General features: G+C 38.2%; 1 protein-coding gene across 1 annotated transcript in view; it reads right to left on the bottom strand.

The window, feature by feature from the left end:
- The window catches only part of CSRNP3 (cysteine and serine rich nuclear protein 3), a 73,897-nt gene that overhangs the window by 6,895 nt on the left and 42,194 nt on the right, over window positions 1–24,808 (bottom strand). Inside the window, exon 2 of the mRNA XM_057551650.1 lies at window positions 11,334–11,593. Coding sequence (XP_057407633.1) covers window positions 11,334–11,593 — 260 coding nt within the window. The remainder of the gene's footprint in view (window positions 1–11,333; window positions 11,594–24,808) is intronic.

Genomic DNA, 24,808 nt, shown 5'->3' with positions numbered 1-24,808 from the left:
TCATCATGCTTTCAAGATCTCGTACAACAAAATCTAGGGAGTCTTCCATGATTTCCTCATCTATTTTTGCTGACTCCTTTACCCCATGGCCCATCTTCGCAAGAATATTTATTTTGTACATTTTGTCTCTTTGACATGAGTGATACCTATAAATGTCTTCTTCCTATCTCAAAATAGAATCATTGAATTTTCAGATGTTAGTTCATCAAATACAGCCTCCTTATTTTATGCATTACTGAGGCTCAGATTAATTGTGTCCTCTCCAAGACATGCTTATAGAACCTAATTCCCTGACCCCTATTTTAGCATGCTTTTCCCTGTGTAAAACAGATAGATTCCAAGTTTCCAATGGTACCTAATGCAGTACAAGGACTGTAATGTGGAATTAAACCTCAATGTGTCTAACAAGCTATTTTTTTTACAACATAAATACGTACAGAGTAACCAGCACATTCAAAGGAATGCTCTCTTTTGAAGTAGATTCCTTAGAAGCCAATCTGGGATTTGGACCATTTCTAGCTCAGTGTTCTTTTCCCAAAGAACACTGCCTTTCCAAGAGCTCAAAGAAAGCTTGCCAAAAATGTGGTTTAAGGAGACCACCAAAGGATCCTGACCTTCAAGCCTGCTTTGTGTGTGTGTGTGTGTGTGTGTGTGTGTGTGTGTGTGTGTGTGTGTGTGTGTATGTGAGAGAGAGAGAGAAAGACAGAGGAAAAAAGAGAGATTGGAGGTGGGGGTGAAAGAAAGGTGAGAGAATCAGACGTGAGACGATAATAGTAATATGAATAACAACAGTTTTGAATCTGTGTGTCACTGCTGCAAGCACTTTACCTGCATTAACTCATTGAGCATCACAGAAATCTCATGAAGTAGATATTAGCATTCTATCCATTTAACTGATGGGGAAACTGAGGTACAGGAATGCTAAATAACTTGCCCAAGATCATAAGCAGTGAGGTGTGTACCACATCAGAATCCTAAATATTTAACTCTACAGCTTGGGTTCTTAACTGCCTTGATAATTATACAGATATACTTTTTATATATTTAATATATATTCAGTAATCTTTTGTGCTTATTTTACATTAGGCTCTAAGTGTGTTGGTGCACAAGACATGGGTCTTGAAATCAATGGATGAGAGTAAAGAGAAGAGGAATCTAGTAATTTTAATCCAGTTTATAAGGATTTCCTAGCTGAGCTTGAATACAAGGCATTGAAACCATGTAGGAGGGCCACCTTGAGGTGGGGCTGGTGATGGGGTGAGGAGGGTAGACTTTCACATCTGAGCTTGAATCTGAAGGTGGAGTAGCACTTAGCTGAACAGGTGGAGGCAGAGGGTATTCCCCACTGAGCAACAACAGCTTCAAAGGCCTGAGATGGGACAGAGCACGATGCATTCGTTGGCTTGCAAATCAGCCAGACAGGCTGAATTTGTGTGGTGTCCCTTCCTGTCTTGATCCATAAGCAAAGAACAAAAAAGTAAATAAACATCAGGTTTTCAGAAAGTAGCATCTCCCTTCCCCTGCCTTAGCCATTTTACAGGTGAAAAGTAATGACTTAACTCATAATTTGATTTAGTGATCCTTATTTTATATTTATCTCATATATATGTGCATTTATTTATACTGTATTGGAAGTATCTTAAGGTGTGTGTGTGTGTGTGTGTGTGTGTGTGTGTGTGTGTACTTGCTTTGTCCCAATGATGCTACTTAAGATAGGGCTTAGTTCTTGAGCCACTGTGTAAACTTGTCCAGACTCACTCTACAAATGAAAGGACCATAACTTTTCTTAAACAGAATTGAAACGCCTTACTTTTGCAAATCTGTCTGATATGTACTGTTAAGTATGAGTAAACTGTTCCCAAAGCGCAACAGAGTAAAACCTTCGCCCGTCTAAATACATTTGCGGGATGGGACACATGACACATTACTGTCAGAATCAGCGGAGTGATTCTCAGACTATCCTGAATCAAGTACCAGGTCAGGCGGGGGAGTGAGTGAGTGGGGGGGGGGGTAGGGATTATCAACTCAGCATTCAATCTTTTGTGTTTTCTTTTGGCTATAGCATGTAGTGGATATATTCCCCTGTAAATTCCTACGAGATGAACTTTTTGATGAATTAAGTGCTTGAAGAAACTAATTTAATGCAAAGTGATTATGGAGAGGGAAACAATACTGAAAATGTGGATTGACTATAATGCTAAAAACAAAACAAAACCCACAAAAATAAAAACACTTCCCTTCAGTGGTTAAAAGGTGTTCTTAGTAATAAAATCTCCTGGTTATTACAAAGTTCTTAACACATGTAACAATGACAGTGGAAACAAGGATGTGAAAGAATAATTCAATTCCACAAACACTGATTCCTGCCTATTATAATGATGATGATATGTATAATGAATGGCCCAAGCTATCATATATTGAAAACCAGGTACTGAACTCCCTCCATACTTTATATAAATTATCTCACCTGATTTGCAAACAATCTTAGGAAGTATTTTTACAGTTGAGAAAACTGGAGTTTTTGTTTTTGTTTTTGTTTTGCAACAGTGCTTTCTTCTTTTCTTTTTAAATTGATCTTTATTGGAGTATAATTGCTTCATGATACTGTGTTAGTTTCTGTTGTACACCAAAGTGAATCAGCCACATGCATACATGTGTCCCCATATCCCCTCCCTCTTGAGCCTCCCTCCCATCCTCCCTATCCCACCCCTCTAGGTCATCGCAAAGCACCGAGCTGATCTCCCTGTGCTATGCTGCTGCTTCCCACTAGCTAACTATTTTACATTCGGTAGTATATATATGTCAATGCTACTGTCACTTGGCCCCAGCTTCCCCCTCCCACCCCGTGTCCTCAAGTCCATTCTCTATGTCTACATCTTTATTCCTGCCCTGCAACTATGTTCATCAGTACCATTTCTTTTTTTTTTTTTTTTTGGATTCCATATATACGCCTTAGAATACAGTATTTGGAGAAAACTGGAGCCTTGAGAAGATAATTTGCCAAAGTCTAGTTATATAGATAATTAGTGATTGTACTGAGAATCAAACTCAGGTCTACTTGACTCCAAAGCTTGAGCCAGGCTCACAAGACCAGTTTGGAGTGAAAATTCTTAGAGTAATAGGAAACCTGTACAGAAGAAAAGAAAAGGATACAGTTGCAGCCATGCTCTAAGAGCTGATCTCAGCACGGTAGGGCAGGAGGCAAAGAGCAGACAAGCTTCCTTATAATTACCTCATTCAGAAATAAAAAAAAAACTATGACTCATATACAGAGAACAAGAGCTCAAAAAAGAAGACAGGAAGCCAGCTGAAGATATGACATTCTCACCAGTTAGCATTTCCTTTGAGTTTATATTTTGTGGGCTTGCGGAGGTGTTCTTTCTAATAGATATGCCAGCAAAAGAAGCTGGTCCAAGTGACAGCTACCACTGTTGAAATAATGTGTTACTTTTGATTTCCTCAGCTGACTTTTAACTCATTTACCCTGGCCTGCGTTTAATCAGCATAGTATGCTGCCTAATTTTGTAGTAATATATTAGCGTTGGTAATTGGTTTTATGTATCTCTCCCGCATTATACTGTGAATACATTGAGAACAAGGACCATATCTGTCTTGCTCATAACTCTGTCTCCAGCACTGTGTTAACTGCAACCTCATACTAATTGATTAATAAATATTTTTGAATGAATGAGTGAATATCCTTAATCACTATGCTATGCTGCCAGCCGCTGTACTAGGTATCAGGGTTTACATATGTATAACAGTGCTTCCATCTAAGTAGCTTCTAGCCTGCTGGGGAGATGGCCATGTAACAAATATGATACAGTGTGGTAAGTGCAACAAAATATATGAGCAAGTTATAGAAGCAGTGGGAAGGAGGAAATGATTGACAAATAAAATGGGAGGGGAGATACAAAGACACGAAGTAGAATTATTTACTTCTTATTCTGATTCCACAGTCTCTATCAAGGAGAAAAACCTTTAAACAAGAAATGGGAAAACAGCTAGGAAGGATTTCATGTAAAAACAAGAGGTGGGAGAGAGTGAAAGAGTACTCAGCTGTTTTATGTAAGAATACCCAGGCCCAGGCTATTCATGTTTTAGAGCAATGAAAAAACTTAAAGTTATGATTGCTCAGTCAAATAACTGTGAAGAGTCATAGGGAAAGGAATTAAAAGGTAATCAAAATGCAAGTGAATTATTATTTTAAAAAGTGCTAATTCTAGATAAAATTCCAGAAAAGATGATTTAAACAGATGGTCTGTACATGTGAAAAGAGGGAACAGTGACTGTTGCCTGGGCTCACTAGGGAGAGAATGTCCATTTGTCAAATTAAAGCCCATGAAGAATCTTAACATATAAAACAGACAAAAGCAAGAGTGAGGCATCCAGAGCCCTGACCCCATGGAACATAATTAGAAAACCAGTGATCTAGTCTTGAGATTCTCTGACAAAATTTCTTATGCTCTGTACATGGAAGGATGGAATACAAGATGATTAATAAGGGTATGGTTGAGTGCATGGATTTTTAGTTAGTTGAAACATTGAAAATGTTTCAAAGAACAGCGATGCTCGGCTCCTTTGCACCACCAATAAGGGATGTGGCACCTATACATCCTATCGGCAGCAGTGACCCACCTGGCAAGGAATCTCCAGGGAGGTCGCTGTGGGGTGGTGACTGGGAAGTCTCCCTCTTTTCCTCTTGAGGGTCACTACTCTGAGAGGGTATCCTGAACTTGGCCCTGTCTTGTTAAATATAGTTTTTAAATAATATATTGGATGAATAACTAAAAGTCAGGCTAATCGCATCTTCAGATGACAAGATTAGGTACATTAAAATAAAAGACAAAACTTTATTGATCCCTCTCTGTACACCATGTCTAGCACTAAAGAGGATTCTTGCCCAGGAGATGTTAAAAAGTTTTAATTTATGTGATGATGCAGACCTGATTTACCCGGGTTTTGTGTGTTTGCTTGCTTGTTTTTTGTTTGTTGTTGTTGTTTTACTTACCACCAGCATAATATGAACAAAAAAATGGATTAAGGTCCAGAAAGCTACTGTACCTTTAGTGTATACTGTGGATAGAGTGTCCACAACTTGGGAGAATGTAATGTAACATACTGAACTAGGTATGTTACTAATGTAACATACTGTAACATACTGAAATCCCACTAGGAGTACAACGTCCAGATCCAGTACCATATTTTGAGGTGGACATTAATAGATAGCATTATATCCAGAAGAAGGTAACCAAGGCCATAAAGTGTCTGAAAAACAGCAGGATTAGTGACGAGAACTAGGGATGTTTAATCTTATAGAACAGAGACACATGGAGTCCATCCATACAGCCTATTATCAAATATTTGCGTGTCCATCAACACTGCTTTCAAACACTTGGAGTTTGGAGAACTGGGACAAGATTTATTCTATGTCCTTAGAGGCCAGAATTAGGGTCAAAAGGTATAATTAGATGATAGCAGTTTGATCAATAGAAAGAAGAGCTTTCTAACAATTTACAGCTACAAAATGGAATTGGCTTTCTCAAAAAGCAGTGTGCTTTTATATATAGTAGTGTATTTATGTTAATCCCAACCTCCTAATTTATCCCTCCCCACTTTTCCTCTTTGGTAACCATAATCAACTATACTACAATAACATTTTTTAAAAAGCAGTGTGCTTTGGGTTGCCAGAGATGTATAGTAAGAGGCTGGATATACAAATCTGCATTTTTATATGCAAATACACACACGACATGTATTTGATGAAAGGAATTCCTGGTTACATGCTACGAGCTGGATAGATAATCTGGTCATTAAGGTCTCTGGCAAACTGAAGTAAAACATTCATATCATTTTGATATTCCGTCAAATCTTGTACTATAATTCTTTGGCTCATTAGTTGTTAATCGCAGGTGGCAAATTGGAACCAGATTAATCATGTCCTTGAAGAACCAGAAATGTTTGGTTGTTTTGTCAGCTAATAAGTATTTCAACAACCTGAATTTACAATGAGTCTTTGGTTTACATATCACCCCAAAAGTCACCAGAAAAGATGATAATATCAACAATAAGGCATATAAATTTTTCATATATTCCTTTATCCTCCCTTCTGGTTCAGACAAACATTGCCTCTTTTAGCGGCCGCTAATAAGCTAAATGAATCCAAGAGTGTGCTGATAAATATTTAACAACCGGGTCTCTGAAAAAAAAAGGGAGGGGTGTTTCTAATTTGTTGTCGAATTTGTTTGTCTAATTGTGCTGTTAGTTTTGTGTTTGGCAAGTCGCACGGTGTGAATACTCCCATCATGGGTGATTTTGAGCTACCAGGGGGAAGAGATGAGCACAATCCTCTTTGGTGAAGAATATTTACAAGCTGGCTACAGCGCACCGCTGCACGAACCCCATATTTTAATCAGGAGAATCAGTTCAACAGATTTCTCCTCCATGAGAAGATCAATGTTTACTGTACAGGAAGAATGTAGAGGTGTGATTACATATGCTTAAGTTTTCCATTTAAATGAAAATACCAGCAATATTTTGAAAGAACCTATTCTTAATTATATTGCATTTGCTCAGGGCTGAAGCCCAGTCTCTCAGGACGCATCACTTTGGTTAGGTGTGTCTTCTCTGTTCTTGTCAAAATAGGCTGTACACGTGACGTGGCAAATGGAAATCAAAGTTTTGCATTCAGTGTTGGAGCAGGCCTCCTCTGAGGGATGCATTCTGGAAGCACTGGCACTAAGTATGCTCCTGAGTAATCTCTACAGAGGCTGACAAAGAAGGTCTGCAGGAATAAGTGGAGTTTAAAACTACCAAGATCAGCAGATTCTGACCCATCTAATAAGAACTGTAGTGTAAGGAAATAGTTAAAACCGCATCCCCAAATTTGGAAACTATAGGTTAGAGATATTCGGTGTCAACCACCTCTCACAAACTTCTAATCCCTCCTATCTCCTAGGTATTTAAGAACTTTACCTGTAGGTTAGTTAAATCACAAGACTCTTAAGAGGATACAAGGGGCAGGGCTGGGGGTGAAGAGGAAGAATTATAATATTGTACAGGTAAATTTCTCAATGAATAACACACAGTCATAAATCTAAGATTTGGGGTGAAGGAGATTTAGATGGAGATATTTTCAAGGTTGCTCCTTAAAGGGAGAGTCACCATCTGGTAACTCTTTTTTTATGAAGAAAGACAGCAAACAACCAAGCATTAGTCACGGAACACATGAGAAAACTGTATAACCTTGGAAAGTCTCTGGAAATGGTACAAGATTAGAGAAGGCCTTGATCTTAGAAAGGAGAGGAAAAACAATCAAGGTTGAAAAAACATTGAGAAAGAGAGTCCAGTGAAAGCTGTGAAAACTAAGGTACATTTCCTACACCGAGGTAGTAGAATCCAGTAAGATACAACCCCAGAGGCGATTCGAATGCCAAGGCTCTTTTGAAACATATAAATAGATGCCTAATGCATTTTACAGACCCAGTCTATATATTAGACAATAAAGTCTAATGTAATTGTTCAACAATGTAGTGCAGATGATGAAATCTAAGTACTTAATTCGGAAAAAGTATAGTATTAAGATGACTGCATTGATTACTGTGAAGAGTACGACATGTTTGAATGGGCTTGACAGGGAAAATGTACTGTGCTCTGTAATTTAGAAATCTAAAGCTAGTTATTTCTTCTAGGAACATGCACTTTATTCAATAAGCTTTCTCTATTAATTGTTTCTAGGCAATGTTTGGACAACACCAATGCCAACAACAAAAAAGACACACTTGAACCCCCAAAATAAAATTGGATTTGTTCTACAGATCTAATTGCATATATTATTTCTTAATATATCAAACTCATAATTTGATTAAGAGATGAATCACTAAATAAGAAGATATTTTACAATGAAGACCTAAATTTCTATCCTATTTTGTTTCCAAAGAAACATAAAGTAACAACAAGATGCGTGCCTGTGTTCTTTTTACTAATCTTTCACTATGAAGGCCCCATGGGAGGAGGTGCCGTTGTATAAGTGGCCTCACTATTTAGAACCTAGAGAGACACCCTGGAAAGACACACAGGTAGAGTGGAAAGAGAAACTTCTCCTTACTCTTCTGGGGCTGTTGGTTCTGAAGTAAGTAGGAAGGAGACTACCCAGTTCCAAGTCCAATGAGTTTCCTAGGAAGGGCTTAGGAAAAAGTTTGATACTGAGAGCTTTGGAAAGTGTTTTTTGTCAGATGCTGCCTTCTCTCTCCTTACTCAATGGGCAGTTCACTGTCACCCACAGAGGACCACCTCCACGCAAAACCGAAGTGGCAAAGTTTGTCTTCAATAATCCTCCCTTTCCTCTTTGGACCCCCTCTCTCTGCTACTGACCCTCTTTTGCTGCTCCAGCCAAAAAATGGAATCAATTTAGTCATATTTTGTTGCTTATGCCAGAGGTATATTTCAAAACAAACGGCACATTAAAAGTGAAATTTCAAGTATCAGAGTGAAATTTTTGGATAGGTAATGTTTTTGGATAGCTAATGTTAGATTTTGGTAGTTAAACCTTAGACAAGCATAGCCAATGATATTTAAAAACTCATAAAAGTTAATACACCAGAGGAATCACAATTAAAATATATGTTTTCCTCCATTAATTCCCCCCAGATTTTTTTAGCCAGTGAGTCCACATTGCTGTGATATTTCATTAGTTTTATGTGACATGTGTTTCTGAGTTTTTGAATATTTTCAGTATAGTGAGGCTTAGATCAGATCACCTCAGAATCCCATTGTCTCTTTGCTTGATATTCATTTGGAAGGAGTGATGATGTCCAAATGCCTTTTGTTTATATCTTCACCAAAAGGGAAAGCTGCATGTTTTCAGTTATCAATGACAAACCAAGACATGACACCCACTCGGATGAATGCCTCTCCAACTTCCAAAACTAAGCACAATGACAAAAGTGAATCAATAATAGAAGCCCCTTTTTTGCTTCTTCTTTAGCTTGTTAAAAATAAAAGGGTAGAAGTAACTGAATACAAATTATAGTATCAGAATATATCATTGCCTGGTATGGAGGAAGGACCCTGCAGGTGTGTAGCTCCCCCTAATAGCCATAGCACGTACAATGTGCTTCAAAGGTCACCACAATAAATCTTCTCGCAGATAGAATTACAGTCCCCCAGCTGTTAAAAAACCACTGCACACAGTACCAAACCCCAGAAAGGGACGACTCCCTATAGGTACAGAGATTGTCTTTCCCAACACCTATAGGGAATAATCAATTAATTTTAGAATAGTAAGGAACAGGATAATAAAACCAGTTTTCTATTGAGTGAGTCAGTTACTTAACATCTTTGTGCTTCTTTTTCTTCGGCTGTACACATGGTCTCATAATTTACCTACCAGTGGGGTTTTGTTAGGGTTAAATTAAATAATGTTTATAAAATGCCTGGCAAATAAAAATCACTTAATGAATAGCAGCCATCACTATTGTTCTGCCAATATTTGAATCTGGAGAATGACTTCACCCTTTGGGTAGGGGGTAGAGTTGGTTTGCAGCGGGTTAGAAAGGCAGAGGGTGGATTTCAGAAGCAAATCTGAGCATTATCATTAAATTAGGCTACATGCAAAGCAATCATGGAGAACAACAGTAACAGTGTCTTGCTACCAAAAAAATCTTAAGAGACTTTCATTGAAATCTGTCAAAAATACCACCAAAGGAAATATGAGACACACTTTAGGCTAGGTTGTGTCTAGCTTCATTTAAGCAACTGCCTTCTTGTAAATTGGGAACACAGCACATGCAAACATTGCAAAATACATAAAAACAAGGTGTTTTGAAACACACATCACACCTCTGCCAACTGACTTCATACTGGAAACTAAAGGTACAGGTAACACAGATGTGCTTATGGTGCTTCTGCTATTTAACCAGTGATCCTTTATGTTTAGCACTCTGGATTTCCTAAGAAAGATTTCCTTTTTCATTAGATAATGATGGGAGAGCATTTTCTACATATTGATAGGCTGATAGATCAATACAAACATAAAGAGTGTCTCCGCTTGAGGAAAAGGTTTTCTGAGCTGTGTTTCTCTCCACTTAATCTCTAAGGTGGCACAACAATAGTTATCTCCACCTGGACCTCTCCCAGACATCACTTTGATAACTCAAAAGCCTCTCAAAACAGTATCTCCAAAAAAACGATCTCATTATATAACCACCACCGCACTGCTCCCCTCCCCCGACCCCAGGCCTGAACCTGCTTCTCTTCCTGGATTCCTTGCCATATCCTCGCTATTGAGAAAAGTAATATCACCCTCAACCCATTCAGTTTTGCAAGCCAGAAATTCAGGAGTCATTCTTGACAGTCCCCCTCTTTCCCTTCCTAATCCAACCCATCATCAAGGACTGTTGATTTTATTTCCTAAATTACTCCCTCTGTCCATCTCTCTTCCTCTCTCTACCATCAGTCTAATCTAACCTACCATCATCTCTCTCCTGGACCACTGTAATAGCCTCTTACCTGGTCTGACTCCACAAGCTCCCCCGACATGGTTGCCCCTGCCCCGAAACCATCCTCACATCATAGCATGAACCGAATCACATTACCCTGCCACCCCCAACCCCATGCTTAAGACTCCTGCGCGACTTCTGATGGCGTCAGGATGAAGAGGAAAAAAGCGCCTTAACCAGACTTACAAAGCCCAACCACCCCCCAGCCCCCTTCACGGTACTCTACTCTCTTCATCTCTGCTCCAGCCATGCTAGCCTCTGTGTGCTCACCGTGATTCCTCCTGCCACGAGGCAGCTCCAGCTCTCCCTGCTGCCTGAACCACTCTCGCCAACCCTTCCTGTCTAACTATCTGTGCAGATTTCAGTTCAATCGTCACTTCCTTGAGGAAACCTTCCTTGACCTCCAGACCACATCAATTCCCTGTTACTTACTTTCATAGCACCTTGCAACTCCCCTTCATAGCACTTCACAAAGATGTGATTTTATTTTGTCTACATGATTAATATTTGTCTTTCCTATTGGTACGTAAGTTCCAGGAGAAAAGGGACCACATCTATGTTTCATACTACATAGCTCCAGCCCAAGCACAGGGTCTAGGATCTAAATAAATATTTATAGGATGAATAAGTAAACCATGTCAGTTAAGTTTTCTGCACTGCTTTCAGTGAAGCGACCATACTGTTTTTGCTTTAAAAAAGCCTCAGCAGACAGTCTGTTGTGGAAAATGCCCAGTTTAATCTGTGGATCTAAATATGAAAATGGTTAATGCAACCAAAGTGAGGTAAGGATGGGGGTTTGGCAAAAAAAAAAGTGAGCGTCTAAGGTTTTTTTACCTTTAGCTTTAAAGAATTCAGTTTTTCCTCCCTGAGGTGTTCTCTCAGCATCTCGCGGTGGAGCCTCTCCTGTTCCCTGGCAAATTCGCCCAGGGTGTACTGGCGCACGCTGTTGTGACGGCTGGACATGCCCAGGGTGCTGCCGCCTTGGCTGGGCACGCTCGTGAAGCCCTGCCTCCTGGTGAAGTAGTACACGGTGACACAGCTGAAATGTACATTCTTCACCCTCAGTCGCTTCTCCCTTTTAAGGATGGAGGAAGCTGAAAGGGAAAGAGACAGTTCAGTGAACAGCCAGGGCAGCAGTCTTCAGAGGAGGCGAAGAATTAGAAATTGCCACTCGATGATCTTCAATCCTATGGTCAACCTTTTCTGGCTGGGAGACACTAAAAATGTGGTCTCTCAGAGTTGGCACCGAGTTCTCTTTCCTTTCCTCTATTTTCTTCCAGCTGTGGCAGAGTAGACTTTCAAGTCCTTCTATAAAGGTAGTCTAAGCAAACTTTTAGGAAACTTGCCAGTAGTCTGTGGATCAGTGGCACAATTTAATTTCTCATTTCCCCTAACCTTTTAAGTTTTACTTTTATGGTTTTCACATGAGCCGTAGCATACTATAATCAGAAAAGACACATACTACAAACACTTTGGCTCTTATTTTGATATGGAAGGCATCTGGCATGAAAAAAATGTCTGTTTCTAAATTTTAGAAAATTCCAAAAAGCAGTAAAAATTTACACACAAAAAAAGGCTCAAAGGCACCATTTAGGTATTTTTATAACCTAAATCTAACCAAGCTTTCATTTGATGAAAACTCCAGTAAATAACATTACAGACAGTGGGATTTTAATCCAAGTATACACTGAGAAAATTGAAAACGTCATGAGATATATCAGAACCTTTATTACTAGTTACAGGGAAATCAAGATGCACAGAGCACCATGGAAGGTTGAGATACACACTGTATTTGAGAGAAAGAGAGCTACACATTATAATCCTGACCTTTTGGAGTTGGAACATGCTAGACATCATCTAGCTCAGTCTTTTTATTTTGTAGTGAAGTAACCCAGTCTTGCAGAATTTGAGTTATTTCTTTCACGAAGAAAGAAATGAATGAAACAGACAGAAAGAAACAATGGACTCCTTGGACGTAAAAAATACATATATCAGCTAACATTTATGGACTTTGCAGAGAACTTTACATGAATTATCTCATCTTATCCTTATAACTCCTTGTGTTGAAATTACCCATGTCTCCATCTGAGGAAACCAATCTACCAAAGGTTAAATAACATGGCCAAGGTCATATAACTAGTGGTGAATTGGGATTCATTATTCAAGAGCCCAGTCTTTTAACCATCATTTCACAGTAGAGAGATGAGGTCATGCTAAGGGAGCTGAACAAGGCTGAGATTTGGTGTCACACTGCTTCTGGTAGATGTCAACTGCTGCAGACTCCAAAGATGATTTTTTTTTGGGGGGGGTTGTGTATCTCTTTTAAAAAAATGTTTTATTTTTATACACTTTTTAAAGGTTTCTTCCCATTTACAGTTATTTCAAAATATTGGCTATATTCCCTGCGTTGTACAATACATCCTTGCACCCATTTTACACTCAATAGTTTATACCTCCCACTCTCCCATCCTTTTACTGTCCCTCCCCCCCTCCCCACTGGTAACCACTGGTTTGTTCCCTATATTTGTCAGTCTGCTTCTTTTATATTTTATTCACTAATTTGTTGTATTTTTTAGATTCCACATACAAGTGATATCATATGGTATTTATCTTTCTCTGTCTGACTTATTTCACTTAGCATAATGCCCTCCAAGTCCATCCATGTTGCTGCAAATGGCAAAATTTTGTTCTTTTTTATGGCTGACTAGTATTCCATCATATATATATATATACCACAGCTTCTTTATTCATTCATCTGTTGATGGATACTTAGGATGTTTCCATACCTTGGCTATTATAAATAAAGCTGCTATAAACATTGGGGTGCATGTATCTTTATGAATTAGTGTTTTTGGTTTTTTTGGATATATACCCAGTTCATACGGTAGTTCTATTTTTAGGGTTTTTTTTGAGAAACTTCCATACTGTTTTCCACAGTGGCTGCACCAATTTACATTCCCACCAAAAGTGTACAAGGGTTCCCTTTTCTCCACATCCTCCCAAAATTTGTTATTTGTAGACCAAAGATGATTTCTATTTGGAAGGCTGTATAAGCAATGAAGGAAAAGTGAATACAGCATCACTTTGGATTTATATAAGAATATTCTTTCAAGGGGGTTCAAGTTCATTTATCTCATTTTTCCCCCATAAAACTTTCAAGCCAAATACAGAGAGGCTGCTATGATACATCTCATTTCAAGGATTCATTTATTCAATAAATATAAACCAAGGGCCTACTATATGCCAGGCACTTTCTAAATGATTGGACATACTGGTGAAAAAAACAGATGGTGATCCTTGCCTGTATGGAACTTCCACTTGCAGTGATGAGAAACTCAGACAGAAGAAACAGACTCAAAAGATTACAGAGCAAGAGAAGTAGGACATTTGGGCAAGAATTTAGCTTTCCCAACTTTCCCTCCTCTTTATTGCTTTACTTCTCCAGAAGAGATTGCCAGGAAGCAAACGCTTTCACGCATGTACGTAGTTTTCCCATTTATTTATGTACACGTTCACGGCAAAATACTTGTACTTCTGGCAGCAGTGACAATTTTCAACTTAGATTTAGAAGCTCTGATCTGCTTCATAACTGTATGTTTAAATCATCTCAAAACAGAGAAGAATTTGTCAAAATGTAAAAGATCACTGTAGAAAGCAAAATTCAATAATCTGCCCAGTAATCTGCTACCCTATCTGACAACCTCATCCGTCACCACCTTACAGCAGGCTAGAGCCTCTGCTTTTTGGGTGATAACTTTCAACCTATTTTACTCTTAGTATCATACAAATGATGCCCTGAAGACATTATCTTTCAAGGCCATAATTTACAAATGAAATAAAAACATTTTAATGTACTCATTTAAAATAATTACTATAAACACTTCTGATAATTTTATTACTTATTTTTTAGACAATTCATAGTACTCTAGACAAATTTCCTTTTAAAAAAATTTACTTAGATTTTGTACCTGTATTTTTAGATTATAAGAATTCTTCACGGACTTCCTTGGTGGCGCAGTAGTTAAGAATCCACCTACCAATGCAGGGGACATGGGTTCAAGCCCTGGTCCAGGAAGATCCCACACACCACGGAGCAAGTAAGGTCTGGCACCACAACTACTGAGCCCACATGCCACAACTACTGAAGTCCGCACACCTAGAACCCATGCTCCGCAACAAGAGAAGCCACCGCAATGAGAAGCCTGCGCACCGAATTGAAGAGTAGCCCCGGCTCGCCGCAACTAGAGAAAGCCTGTGCGCAGCAACGAAGACCCAACGCAGCCCAAAATAAATTTATTAAAAAAAATATATATATTCGTCAACCTTCTGGATGAATCTATTGTACCATCCTTTCACAAAAAGCCAGATTACACGTTCCCCAAAAGACAGTTAAGAGATGTTTTTCCAAGGCTTGAAAGAAGACAATAGTGGCAGAGAGCAGGAGCCCTTTACCTGGGCTCTTGGCACTTCTAACACTGTCAAAGTGCACTAGGATTAGTGCTTCTTGCTATCCCTAGGGTTTATAATTCAAACATGTGCTTATACTTGTTTTAGCACTTGCATATTATAAGTAGCACTGTAGAAACAATGATCAAAAAGCCTATGGGATATATTTAAAAGGAAGGCTTTGAAATGCCACAGGATCAGCCTTATGAAGGATATTTTAAGCGTGGCTTTCCTAAACTTAGGAGCCACTCACGTCTCTCTTCTGATGATTGAATTGGAGTCCTAGAATGGGCTCTTGTGGGCTATCTCCTGTCTCCAGGCCCTGATTTGACTAACATCACAGAATGAAGTTATCAAAAAAGAGTCTGTGTTCTTCAAGCCTGGGAAAAACAGATTAAATTCACTCAGCGCATCTGCCTTAGGGAATCCGAAACCTCCCTGATATACCTACCTAGTAATTTGTGCCCTTTACAGAATGATTGAACTCAACTTTGTGTCTCTACAGAGTTCAGGGTTCATTTTACTACCGTGAGGTCAAGAGCAAGAAGAAAGAGGAAGGAGAAGGTGGCTTTCATTACTGCTCTGAAAAATAACTAGTGTGTTTTCATACACAATGCTAATTTTTTGTTGCCTCTCAGCTCCTCTTCTTTTATCCCATTCACCATTACCATCCTGAAGCAGAAGTGTCTAAATGTAACAGTACTATATATCCTGCCCAGGACACAGCTTTTGGGACGACCATTATGGTGGTACAACAGGGCATACTGGTGTTGCTGTAAAATGATCACATATTATGGAGATAATATTGACCCTTGTAAATTAAAGGAATAAAGAGCACAGAGTAACTGATATTAGCCATCTGCAGAAGCTACCCAACCTTAAAAAATGCTTTTAAAAATGAGTGAAGAAGAGAGTTGAGAAACTGACTTATTCACAGGGGCAGGGTCAGAATATAAGTAGATAAAATAAAATAAGTTGTACCATACATTATAATGAAGAGTTCATGATCAGAGTGGATTAAAAATGGAAGCCACTTGGGATTAGCAGATGCAAAGTATTATATGTAGAATGGATAAACAACAAGGTCCTACTGTATAGCACAGGGAACTATATTCAATATCCTGTGATAAACCATAATGGAAAAGAATATGAAAAAGAATATATATACGTATAACTGAATCACTTTGTTGTACAGCAGAAATTAACACAGCATTGTAAATCAACTACACTTCAATAAAATAACTTAAGAAAAAATGGAAGCCATAGTGCAGTCACTCTGGGGCCAATGCTTGAGCAGCAATCTAGTTACCTTCTTAAGGCACACCTGGCTCTTTTAGTGTCAACAGCTATCAGCAAAGCCCTGGTATAGCTGGAAAGGCAGAAAGCAGTAAAGAGTACTATGTATTTTGGCACTAAAGTTGGCACGTGGAGGTTGAGAGTTTATGGTCCAGTCTGATGCTAAACAAGGGGTAAATTGTGGAAAATATTAACTCTACCATCTGGGTCTGAAGTTAATAATATACTTCTATGCGCTATGCTCAAAAGGAAAATACCAGGTGATTTGTAAGTCAATATTTTGAGTTTATTTTTCATTTATTTAGGGGAAATTTAGTAGAAGCAAAGTAAGGTTGCTGAAATTAATTTGTTGATCTTGGTAAATCCTGGGCAATAAAAACTTGTGTTTTTGCATCATACAGACCAAATTAGTCAGGGGCTCTGAAAGTATGCATGTTGTTTCTTACCTTTTGAAGAACAAATCAAGATCAAGTCAGTTGGAGATTAACCAAGATGGCGGAGTAGAAGGACGTGCTCTCACTCCCTCTTGCGAGAGCACCAGAATCACAACTGGCTGCTGGACAATCATTGACAGGAAGACCCTGGACTTCACCAAGGAGGACACCCCACGTCCAAGGACAGAGGAGAAGCCACAGTGAGACGAAAATTCTAACCGAAGATGGCGGAGTAGAAGGACGTGCTCTCACTCCCTCTTGCGAGAGCACCAGAATCACAACTGGCTGCTGGACAATCATTGACAGGAAGACCCTGGACTTCACCAAGGAGGACACCCCACGTCCAAGGACAGAGGAGAAGCCACAGTGAGACGGTAGGAGGGGCGCAATCAGAGTAAAATCAAATCCCATAACTGCTGGGTGGGTGACTCACAGACTGGCGAACACTTATACCACAGAAGTCCACCCACTGGAGTGAAGGTTCTGAGCCCCACCTCAGGCTTCCCAACCTGGGGGTCCGGCAAAGGGAGGAGGAATTCCTAGAGAATCAGACTTTGAAGTCTAGTGGGAATTGATTGCAGGACTGTGACAGGACTGGGGGAAACAGAGACCCCACTCTTGGAGGGCACACACAAAGTAATGTGTGCATCGGGACCCAGGGGAAGGAGCAGTGACCCTGGGGGAGACTGAACCAGACGTACCTGCTGGTGTTGGGGGGTCTCCTGCAGAGGCGAGTGGTGGCTCTGTTTCACCGTGGGGATACGGACACTGGCAGCAGAGGTCCTGGGAAGTTCTCCTTGGCGTGAGCCCTCCCAGAGTCTGCCATTAACCCCACCAAAGAGCACGGGTAGGCTCCAGTGTTGGGTTGCCTCTGGCAAAACAACCAACAGGGAGGGAACCCAGCCCCACCCATCAACAGTCAAGTGGATTAAGGTTTTACTGAGCTCTGACCGCCACAGCAACAGTCAGCTCTACCCACCACCAGAGCCTCCCATCAAGCCTCTTAGATAGCCTCAACCACCAGAGGGCAGACAACAGAAGCAAGAAAAACTACAATCCTGCAGCCTGTGGACCAAAAACCACAGTTACAGAAAGACAGAGAAGATGAAAAGGCAGAGGGCTATGTACCAGATGAAGGAACAAGAAAAAACCCCAGAAAAACAACTAAATGAAGTGGAGATAGGCAACCTTCCAGAAAAAGAATTCAGAATAATGATAGTGAAGATGATCCAGGACCTCGGAATAAGAATGGAGGCAAAGATTGAGAAGATGCAAGAAATGATTAACAAAGACCTAGAAGAATTAAAGAACAAACAAACAGAGATGACCAATACAATAACTGAAATGAAAACTACACTAGAAGGAATCAATAGCAGAATAACTGAGGCAGAAGAACGGATAAGTGACCTGGAAGACAGAATGGTGGAATTCACTGCTGCGGAACAGACTAAAGAAAAAAGAATAAAAAGAAATGAAGACAGCCTAAGAGACCTCTGGGACAACATTAAACGCAACAACATTCGCATTATAGGGGTCCCAGAAGGAGAAGAGAGAGAGAAAGGACCAGAGAAAATATTTGAAGAGATTATAATCGAAAACTTCCCTAACATGGGAAAGGAAATAGCCACCCAAGTCCAGGAAGCGCAGAGAGTCCCATACAGAATAAACCCAAGGAGAAACACGCCGAGACACATAGTAATCAAAGTGGCAAAAATTAAAGACAAAGAAAAATTATTGAAAGCAGCAAGGGAAAAACGACAAATAACATACAAGGGAACCCCCATAAGGTTAACAGCTGATTTCTCAGCAGAAACTCTGCAAGCCAGAAGGGAGTGGCATGAAATACTTAAAGTGATGAAAGGGAAGAACCTACAACCAAGATTACTCTACCCAGCAAGGATCTCATTTAGATTTGATGGAGAAATCAAAAGCTTTACAGACAAGCAAAAGCTAAGAGAATTCAGCACCACCAAACCAGCTCTACAACAAATGCTAAAGGAACTTCTCTAAGTGGGAAACACAAGAGAAGAAAAGGACCTACAAAAACAAACCCAAAACAATTAAGAAAATGGTCATAGGAACATACATATCGATAATTACCTTAAACGTGAATGGATTAAATGCCCCAACCAAAAGACATAGACTGGCTGAATGGATACAAAAACAAGACCCATATATATGCTGTCTACAAGAGACCCACTTCAGACCTAGGGACACATACAGACTGAAAGTGAGGGGATGGAAAAAGATATTCCATGCAAATGGAAATCAAAAGAAAGCTGGAGTAGCTATACTCATATCAGATAAAATAGACTTTAAAATAAAGAATGTTACAAGAGACAAGGAAGGACACTACATAATGATCCAGGGATCAATCCAAGAAGAAGATATAACAATTATAAATATATATGCACCCAACATAGGAGCACCTCAATACATAAGGCAACTGCTAACAGCTATAAAAGAGGAAATCGACAGTAACACAATAATAGTGGGGGACTTTAACACCTCACTTACACCAATGGACAGATCATCCAAAATGAAAATAAATAAGGAAACAGAAGCTTTAAATGACACCATAGACCAGATAGATTTAATTGATATATATAGGACATTCCATCCAAAAACGGCAGATTACACGTTCTTCTCAAGTGCACACGGAACATTCTCCAGGATAGATCACATCTTGGGTCACAAATCAAGCCTCAGTAAATTTAAGAAAATTGAAATCATATCAAGCATCTTTTCTGACCACAACGCTATGAGATTAGAAATGAATTACAGGGAAAAAAACGTAAAAAAGACAAACACATGGAGGCTAAACAATACGTTACTAAATAACCAAGAGATCACTGAAGAAATCAAAGAGGAAATAAAAAAATACCTAGAGACAAATGACAATGAAAACACGACGACCCAAAACCTATGGGATGCAGCAAAAGCGGTTCTAAGAGGGAAGTTTATAGCTATACAAGCCTACCTAAAGAAACAAGAAAAATCTCAAGTAAACAATCTAACTTTACACCTAAAGAAACTAGAGAAAGAAGAACAAACAAAACCCAAAGTTAGCAGAAGGAAAGAAATCATAAAGATCAGAGCAGAAATAAATGAAATAGAAACAAAGAAAACAATAGCAAAGATCAATAAAACTAAAAGTTGGTTCTTTGAGAAGATAAACAAAATTGATAAGCCATTAGCCAGACTCATCAAGAAAAAGAGGGAGAGGACTCAAATCAATAAAATCAGAAATGAAAAAGGAGAAGTTACAACAGACACCGCAGAAATACAAAACATCCTAAGAGACTACTACAAGCAACTTTATGCCAATAAAATGGACAACCTGGAAGAAATGGACAAATTCTTAGAAAGGTATAACCTTCCAAGACTGAACCAGGAAGAAACAGAAAATATCAACAGACCAATCACAAGTAATGAAATTGAAACTGTGATTAAAAATCTTCCAACAAACAAAAGTCCAGGACCAGATGGCTTCACAGGTGAATTCTATCAAACATTTAGAGAAGAGCTAACACCCATCCTTCTCAAACTCTTCCAAAAAATTGCAGAGGAAGGAACTCTCCCAAACTCATTCTATGAGGCCACCATCACCCTGATACCAAAACCAGACAAAGACACTACAAAAAAAGAAAATTACAGACCAATATCACTGATGAATATAGATGCAAAAATCCTCAACAAAATACTAGCAAACAGAATCCAACAACACATTAAAAGGATCATACACCACGATCAAGTGGGATTTATCCCAGGGATGCAAGGATTCTTCAATATACGCAAATCAATCAATGTGATACACCATATTAACAAATTGAAGAATAAAAACCATATGATCATCTCAATAGATGCAGAAAAAGCTTTTGACAAAATTCAACACCCATTTATGATAAAAACTCTCCAGAAAGTGGGCATAGAGGGAACCTACCTCAACATAATAAAGGCCATATATGACAAACCCACAGCAAACATCATTCTCAATGGTGAAAAACTGAAAGCATTTCCTCTAAGATCAGGAACGAGACAAGGATGTCCACTCTCACCACTATTATTCAACATAGTTCTGGAAGTCCTAGCCACGGCAATCAGAGAAGAAAAAGAAATAAAAGGAATACAAATTGGAAAAGAAGAAGTAAAACTGTCACTGTTTGCGGATGACATGATACTATACATAGAGAATCCTAAAACTGCCACCAGAAAACTGCTAGAGCTAATTAATGAATATGGTAAAGTTGCAGGTTACAAAATTAATGCACAGAAATCTCTTGCATTCCTATACACTAATGATGAAAAATCTGAAAGAGAAATTATGGAAACACTCCCATTTACCATTGCAACAAAAAGAATAAAATACCTAGGAATAAACCTACCTAGGGAGACAAAAGACCTGTATGCAGAAAACTATAAGACACTGATGAAAGAAATTAAAGATGATACCAACAGATGGAGAGATATACCATGTTCTTGGATTGGAAGAATCAACATTGTGAAAATGAGTATACTACCCAAAGCAATCTACAGATTCAATGCAATCCCTATCAAATTACCAAGGGCATTTTTTACGGAGCTAGAACAAATCATCTTAAAATTTGTATGGAGACACAAAAGACCCCGAATAGCCAAAGCAGTCTTGAGGCAAAAAAATGGAGCTGGAGGAATCAGACTCCCTGACTTCAGACTATACTACAAAGCTACAGTAATCAAGACAATATGGTACTGGCACAAAAACAGAAACATAGATCAATGGAACAAGATAGAAAGCCCAGAGATAAACCCACGCACCTATGGTCAACTAATCTATGACAAAGGAGGCAAAGATATACAATGGAGAAAAGACAGTCTCTTCAATAAGTGGTGCTGGGAAAACTGGACAGCCACATGTAAAAGAATGAAATTAGAATACTCCCTAACACCATACACAAAAATAAACTCAAAATGGATTAGAGACCTAAATATAAGACTGGACACTATAAAACTCTTAGAGGAAAACATAGGAAGAACACTCTTTGACATAAATCACAGCAAGATCTTTTTCGATCCACCTCCTAGAGTAATGGAAATAAAAACAAAAATAAACAAGTGGGACCTAATGAAACTTCAAAGCTTTTGCACAGCAAAGGAAACCATAAACAAGACGAAAAGACAACCCTCAGAATGGGAGAAAATATTTGCAAATGAATCAACGGACAAAGGATTAATCTCCAAAATATATAAACAGCTCATTCAGCTCAATATCAAAGAAACAAACACCCCAATCCAAAAATGGGCAGAAGACCTAAATAGACATTTCTCCAAAGAAGACATACAGACGGCCACGAAGCACATGAAAAGATGCTCAACATCACTAATTATTAGAGAAATGCAAATCAAAACTACAATGAGGTATCACCTCACTCCTGTTAGAATGGGCATCATCAGAAAATCTACAAACAACAAATGCTGGAGAGGGTGTGGAGAAAAGGGAACCCTCTTGCACTGTTGGTGGGAATGTAAATTGATACAGCCACTATGGAGAACAATATGGAGGTTCCTTAAAAAACTAAAAATAGAATTACCATATGACCCAGCAATCCCACTACTGGGCATATACCCAGAGAAAACCGTAATTCAAAAAGACACGTGCACCCGAATGTTTATTGCAGCACTATTTACAATAGCCAGGTCATGGAAGCAACCTAAATGCCCATCAACAGACGAATGGATAAAGAAGTTGTGGTACATATATACGATGGAATATTATTCAGCCATAAAAAGGAACGAAATTGAGTCATTTGTTGAGAAGTGGATGGATCTAGAGACTGTCATACAGAGTGAAGTAAGTCAGAAAGAGAAAAACAAATATCGTATGTTAATGCATGTATGTGGAACGTAGAAAAATGGTACAGATGAGCCAGTTTGCAGGGCAGAAGTTGAGACACAGATGTAGAGAATGGACATATGGACACCAAGGGGGGAAAACTGCGATGAGGTGGGGATGGTGATGTGCTGAATTGGGCGATTGGGATTGACATGCATACACGGATGTGTATAAAACTGATGCCTAATAAGAACCTGCAGTATAAAAAAACAAACAAAACAACTAATACTAAACTTTCATTGGGTTATTTGTATGGAAATATGTTAATATAAATGTTTCAGACATTACATGAAATTTCTAAAAATCTTATATTTGTATTTGTATGGAAATATGTATGGAAATATGTTAATATAAATGTTTCAGACAGTACATGAAATTTCTAAAAATCTTATATTTGTATTTGTATGGAAATATGTATGGAAATATGTTAATATAAATGTTTCAGACATTACATGAAATTTCTAAAAATCTTATATTTGTATTTGTATGGAAATATGTATGGAAATATGTTAATATAAATGTTTCAGACATTACATGAAATTTCTAAAAATCTTATATTTGTATTTGTATGGAAATATGTATGGAAATATGTTAATATAAATGTTTCAGACATTACATGAAATTTCTAAAAATCTTATATTTGTATTTGTATGGAAATATGTATGGAAATATGTTAATATAAATGTTTCAGACATTACAGGAAACGTCTAAAAATCTTATATGTTCTGGTATAATGTTGTAAGTAATAATCCTAGTTATTACTTTAAAATGTATATCTCAGAAATAACTAATTTTCTTGTCAACTGCATTATTATGAACTTTCATCAAATCTTTAACCATGGTCATTTTTAAGTCTTTTGTCATTTACAGACAGTTCTGGGTGTACTCTGATGATTTTGCAAATATGTTCCTATAAAAGAGTTTCATCTTCAAGAAATTCATGGAAAAGACTCTGACAAGTACAGGTTTCTGGTAACTGACTGTACTGCTGAACTGAATGAATAAGCATTTTCAGAACTCTAATGAAAAACTGATGAACTCATAAAAGTGCTAACAAAAGATCAAGATGAAAAAAAAGAAATTAATTACATGGGACTGAGTGAACTGATGAGGATGAGTATAATTTTTGTGACTTTCTGTCTGAATTAAAAAAAAAAAAAAAAAAAAAAAAAAAAAATCCCACAAGGACTCAGAGGAAAAGAATATACAAATCAATTTTCACTGCAAAGTAAAGGAGCTGTTACAGTGGAGGATTACTGGACTGAATGTCAATGTTATGACATAGTATAAGTGTGTTTCATGTTTGGTAATTGCAATCATTGTTGCTTTTGTTGTGGTCATCCATGTACAATGCTTGGTGTCAGTCTATCTATCTCTTGTAAAAATAAAATACAGTGTGTGTGTGTGGAAAGAAAAAAAAAAAAAAAAAAAAAGAATGAAATAAAAATCACCTTTAACCCTATTGCTCAGGAGGAATAAAAAAAAAAAAAAAAAAAAAAAAAAGATCAAGTCAGTTACGAAATCATGCATGAAAACTAGCTTTCAAACAGAAAATCCAGTTTCATCAGAAAATATTTTGCATAGAAATTAGCATAACAGCTTAGATAGTAAATCAATTTCCAGTGTTTAAAATTATTAAGATTAAAAAAAAATGTCCTCAATCTTCACAAGTGACTTCTGCAAATTTCCTGTGATCATATTCTCACATCTTCTCCAGCTTGACATGATGGTCAAAGCTGGCCCCTCTTGATCATGGTGTCACACACATGGTCTCAAATCTTAACCACAAGTAAGGAGTGAAAATGGATCTAGTAACCAAGAAACATAGGAATAGTTCCTTTGAAAATGAAGGCAATTTTGCTATCAAAAGCAATCCCTCCTTGTTCTAATTGTCCCCTTTTATTCCTTTAAGTCACATTCTCAAGTTTCTCAAATATATTTGCCCCAGTTGTGTTTATTTTGTTACTTTGCTCAAATAAGGTACTTAGGGCCATAGTAAATCATTTTAGTGGGAGCAATTCCAAAAGACTGATAAGAAGGAACTATCTTAAGGCATGGGTAAATGAGAGGCAAAATGAAAGTAAAGACTAATTGGGAATATTTTCCTTCCAATCATGAACAAAATCCAAATTACCTTAAGTATGTAACATTAAGTGATGGCCAACCAATGTTATGGTATTTTATACTCAGTATGTTATTTTATACTCAGTTATGAAGGATCTAACACAGGCAAAAACAATCACAAAGGAAAGAAAGAGATT

This window comes from Balaenoptera acutorostrata, chromosome 8 (genome assembly GCF_949987535.1).
Source record: "Balaenoptera acutorostrata chromosome 8, mBalAcu1.1, whole genome shotgun sequence".
Lineage (NCBI taxonomy): Eukaryota > Metazoa > Chordata > Mammalia > Artiodactyla > Balaenopteridae > Balaenoptera > Balaenoptera acutorostrata.
The sequence above is the reverse complement of the archived record's forward strand: the minus strand, read 5'-3'. Positions and strand labels throughout refer to the sequence as shown.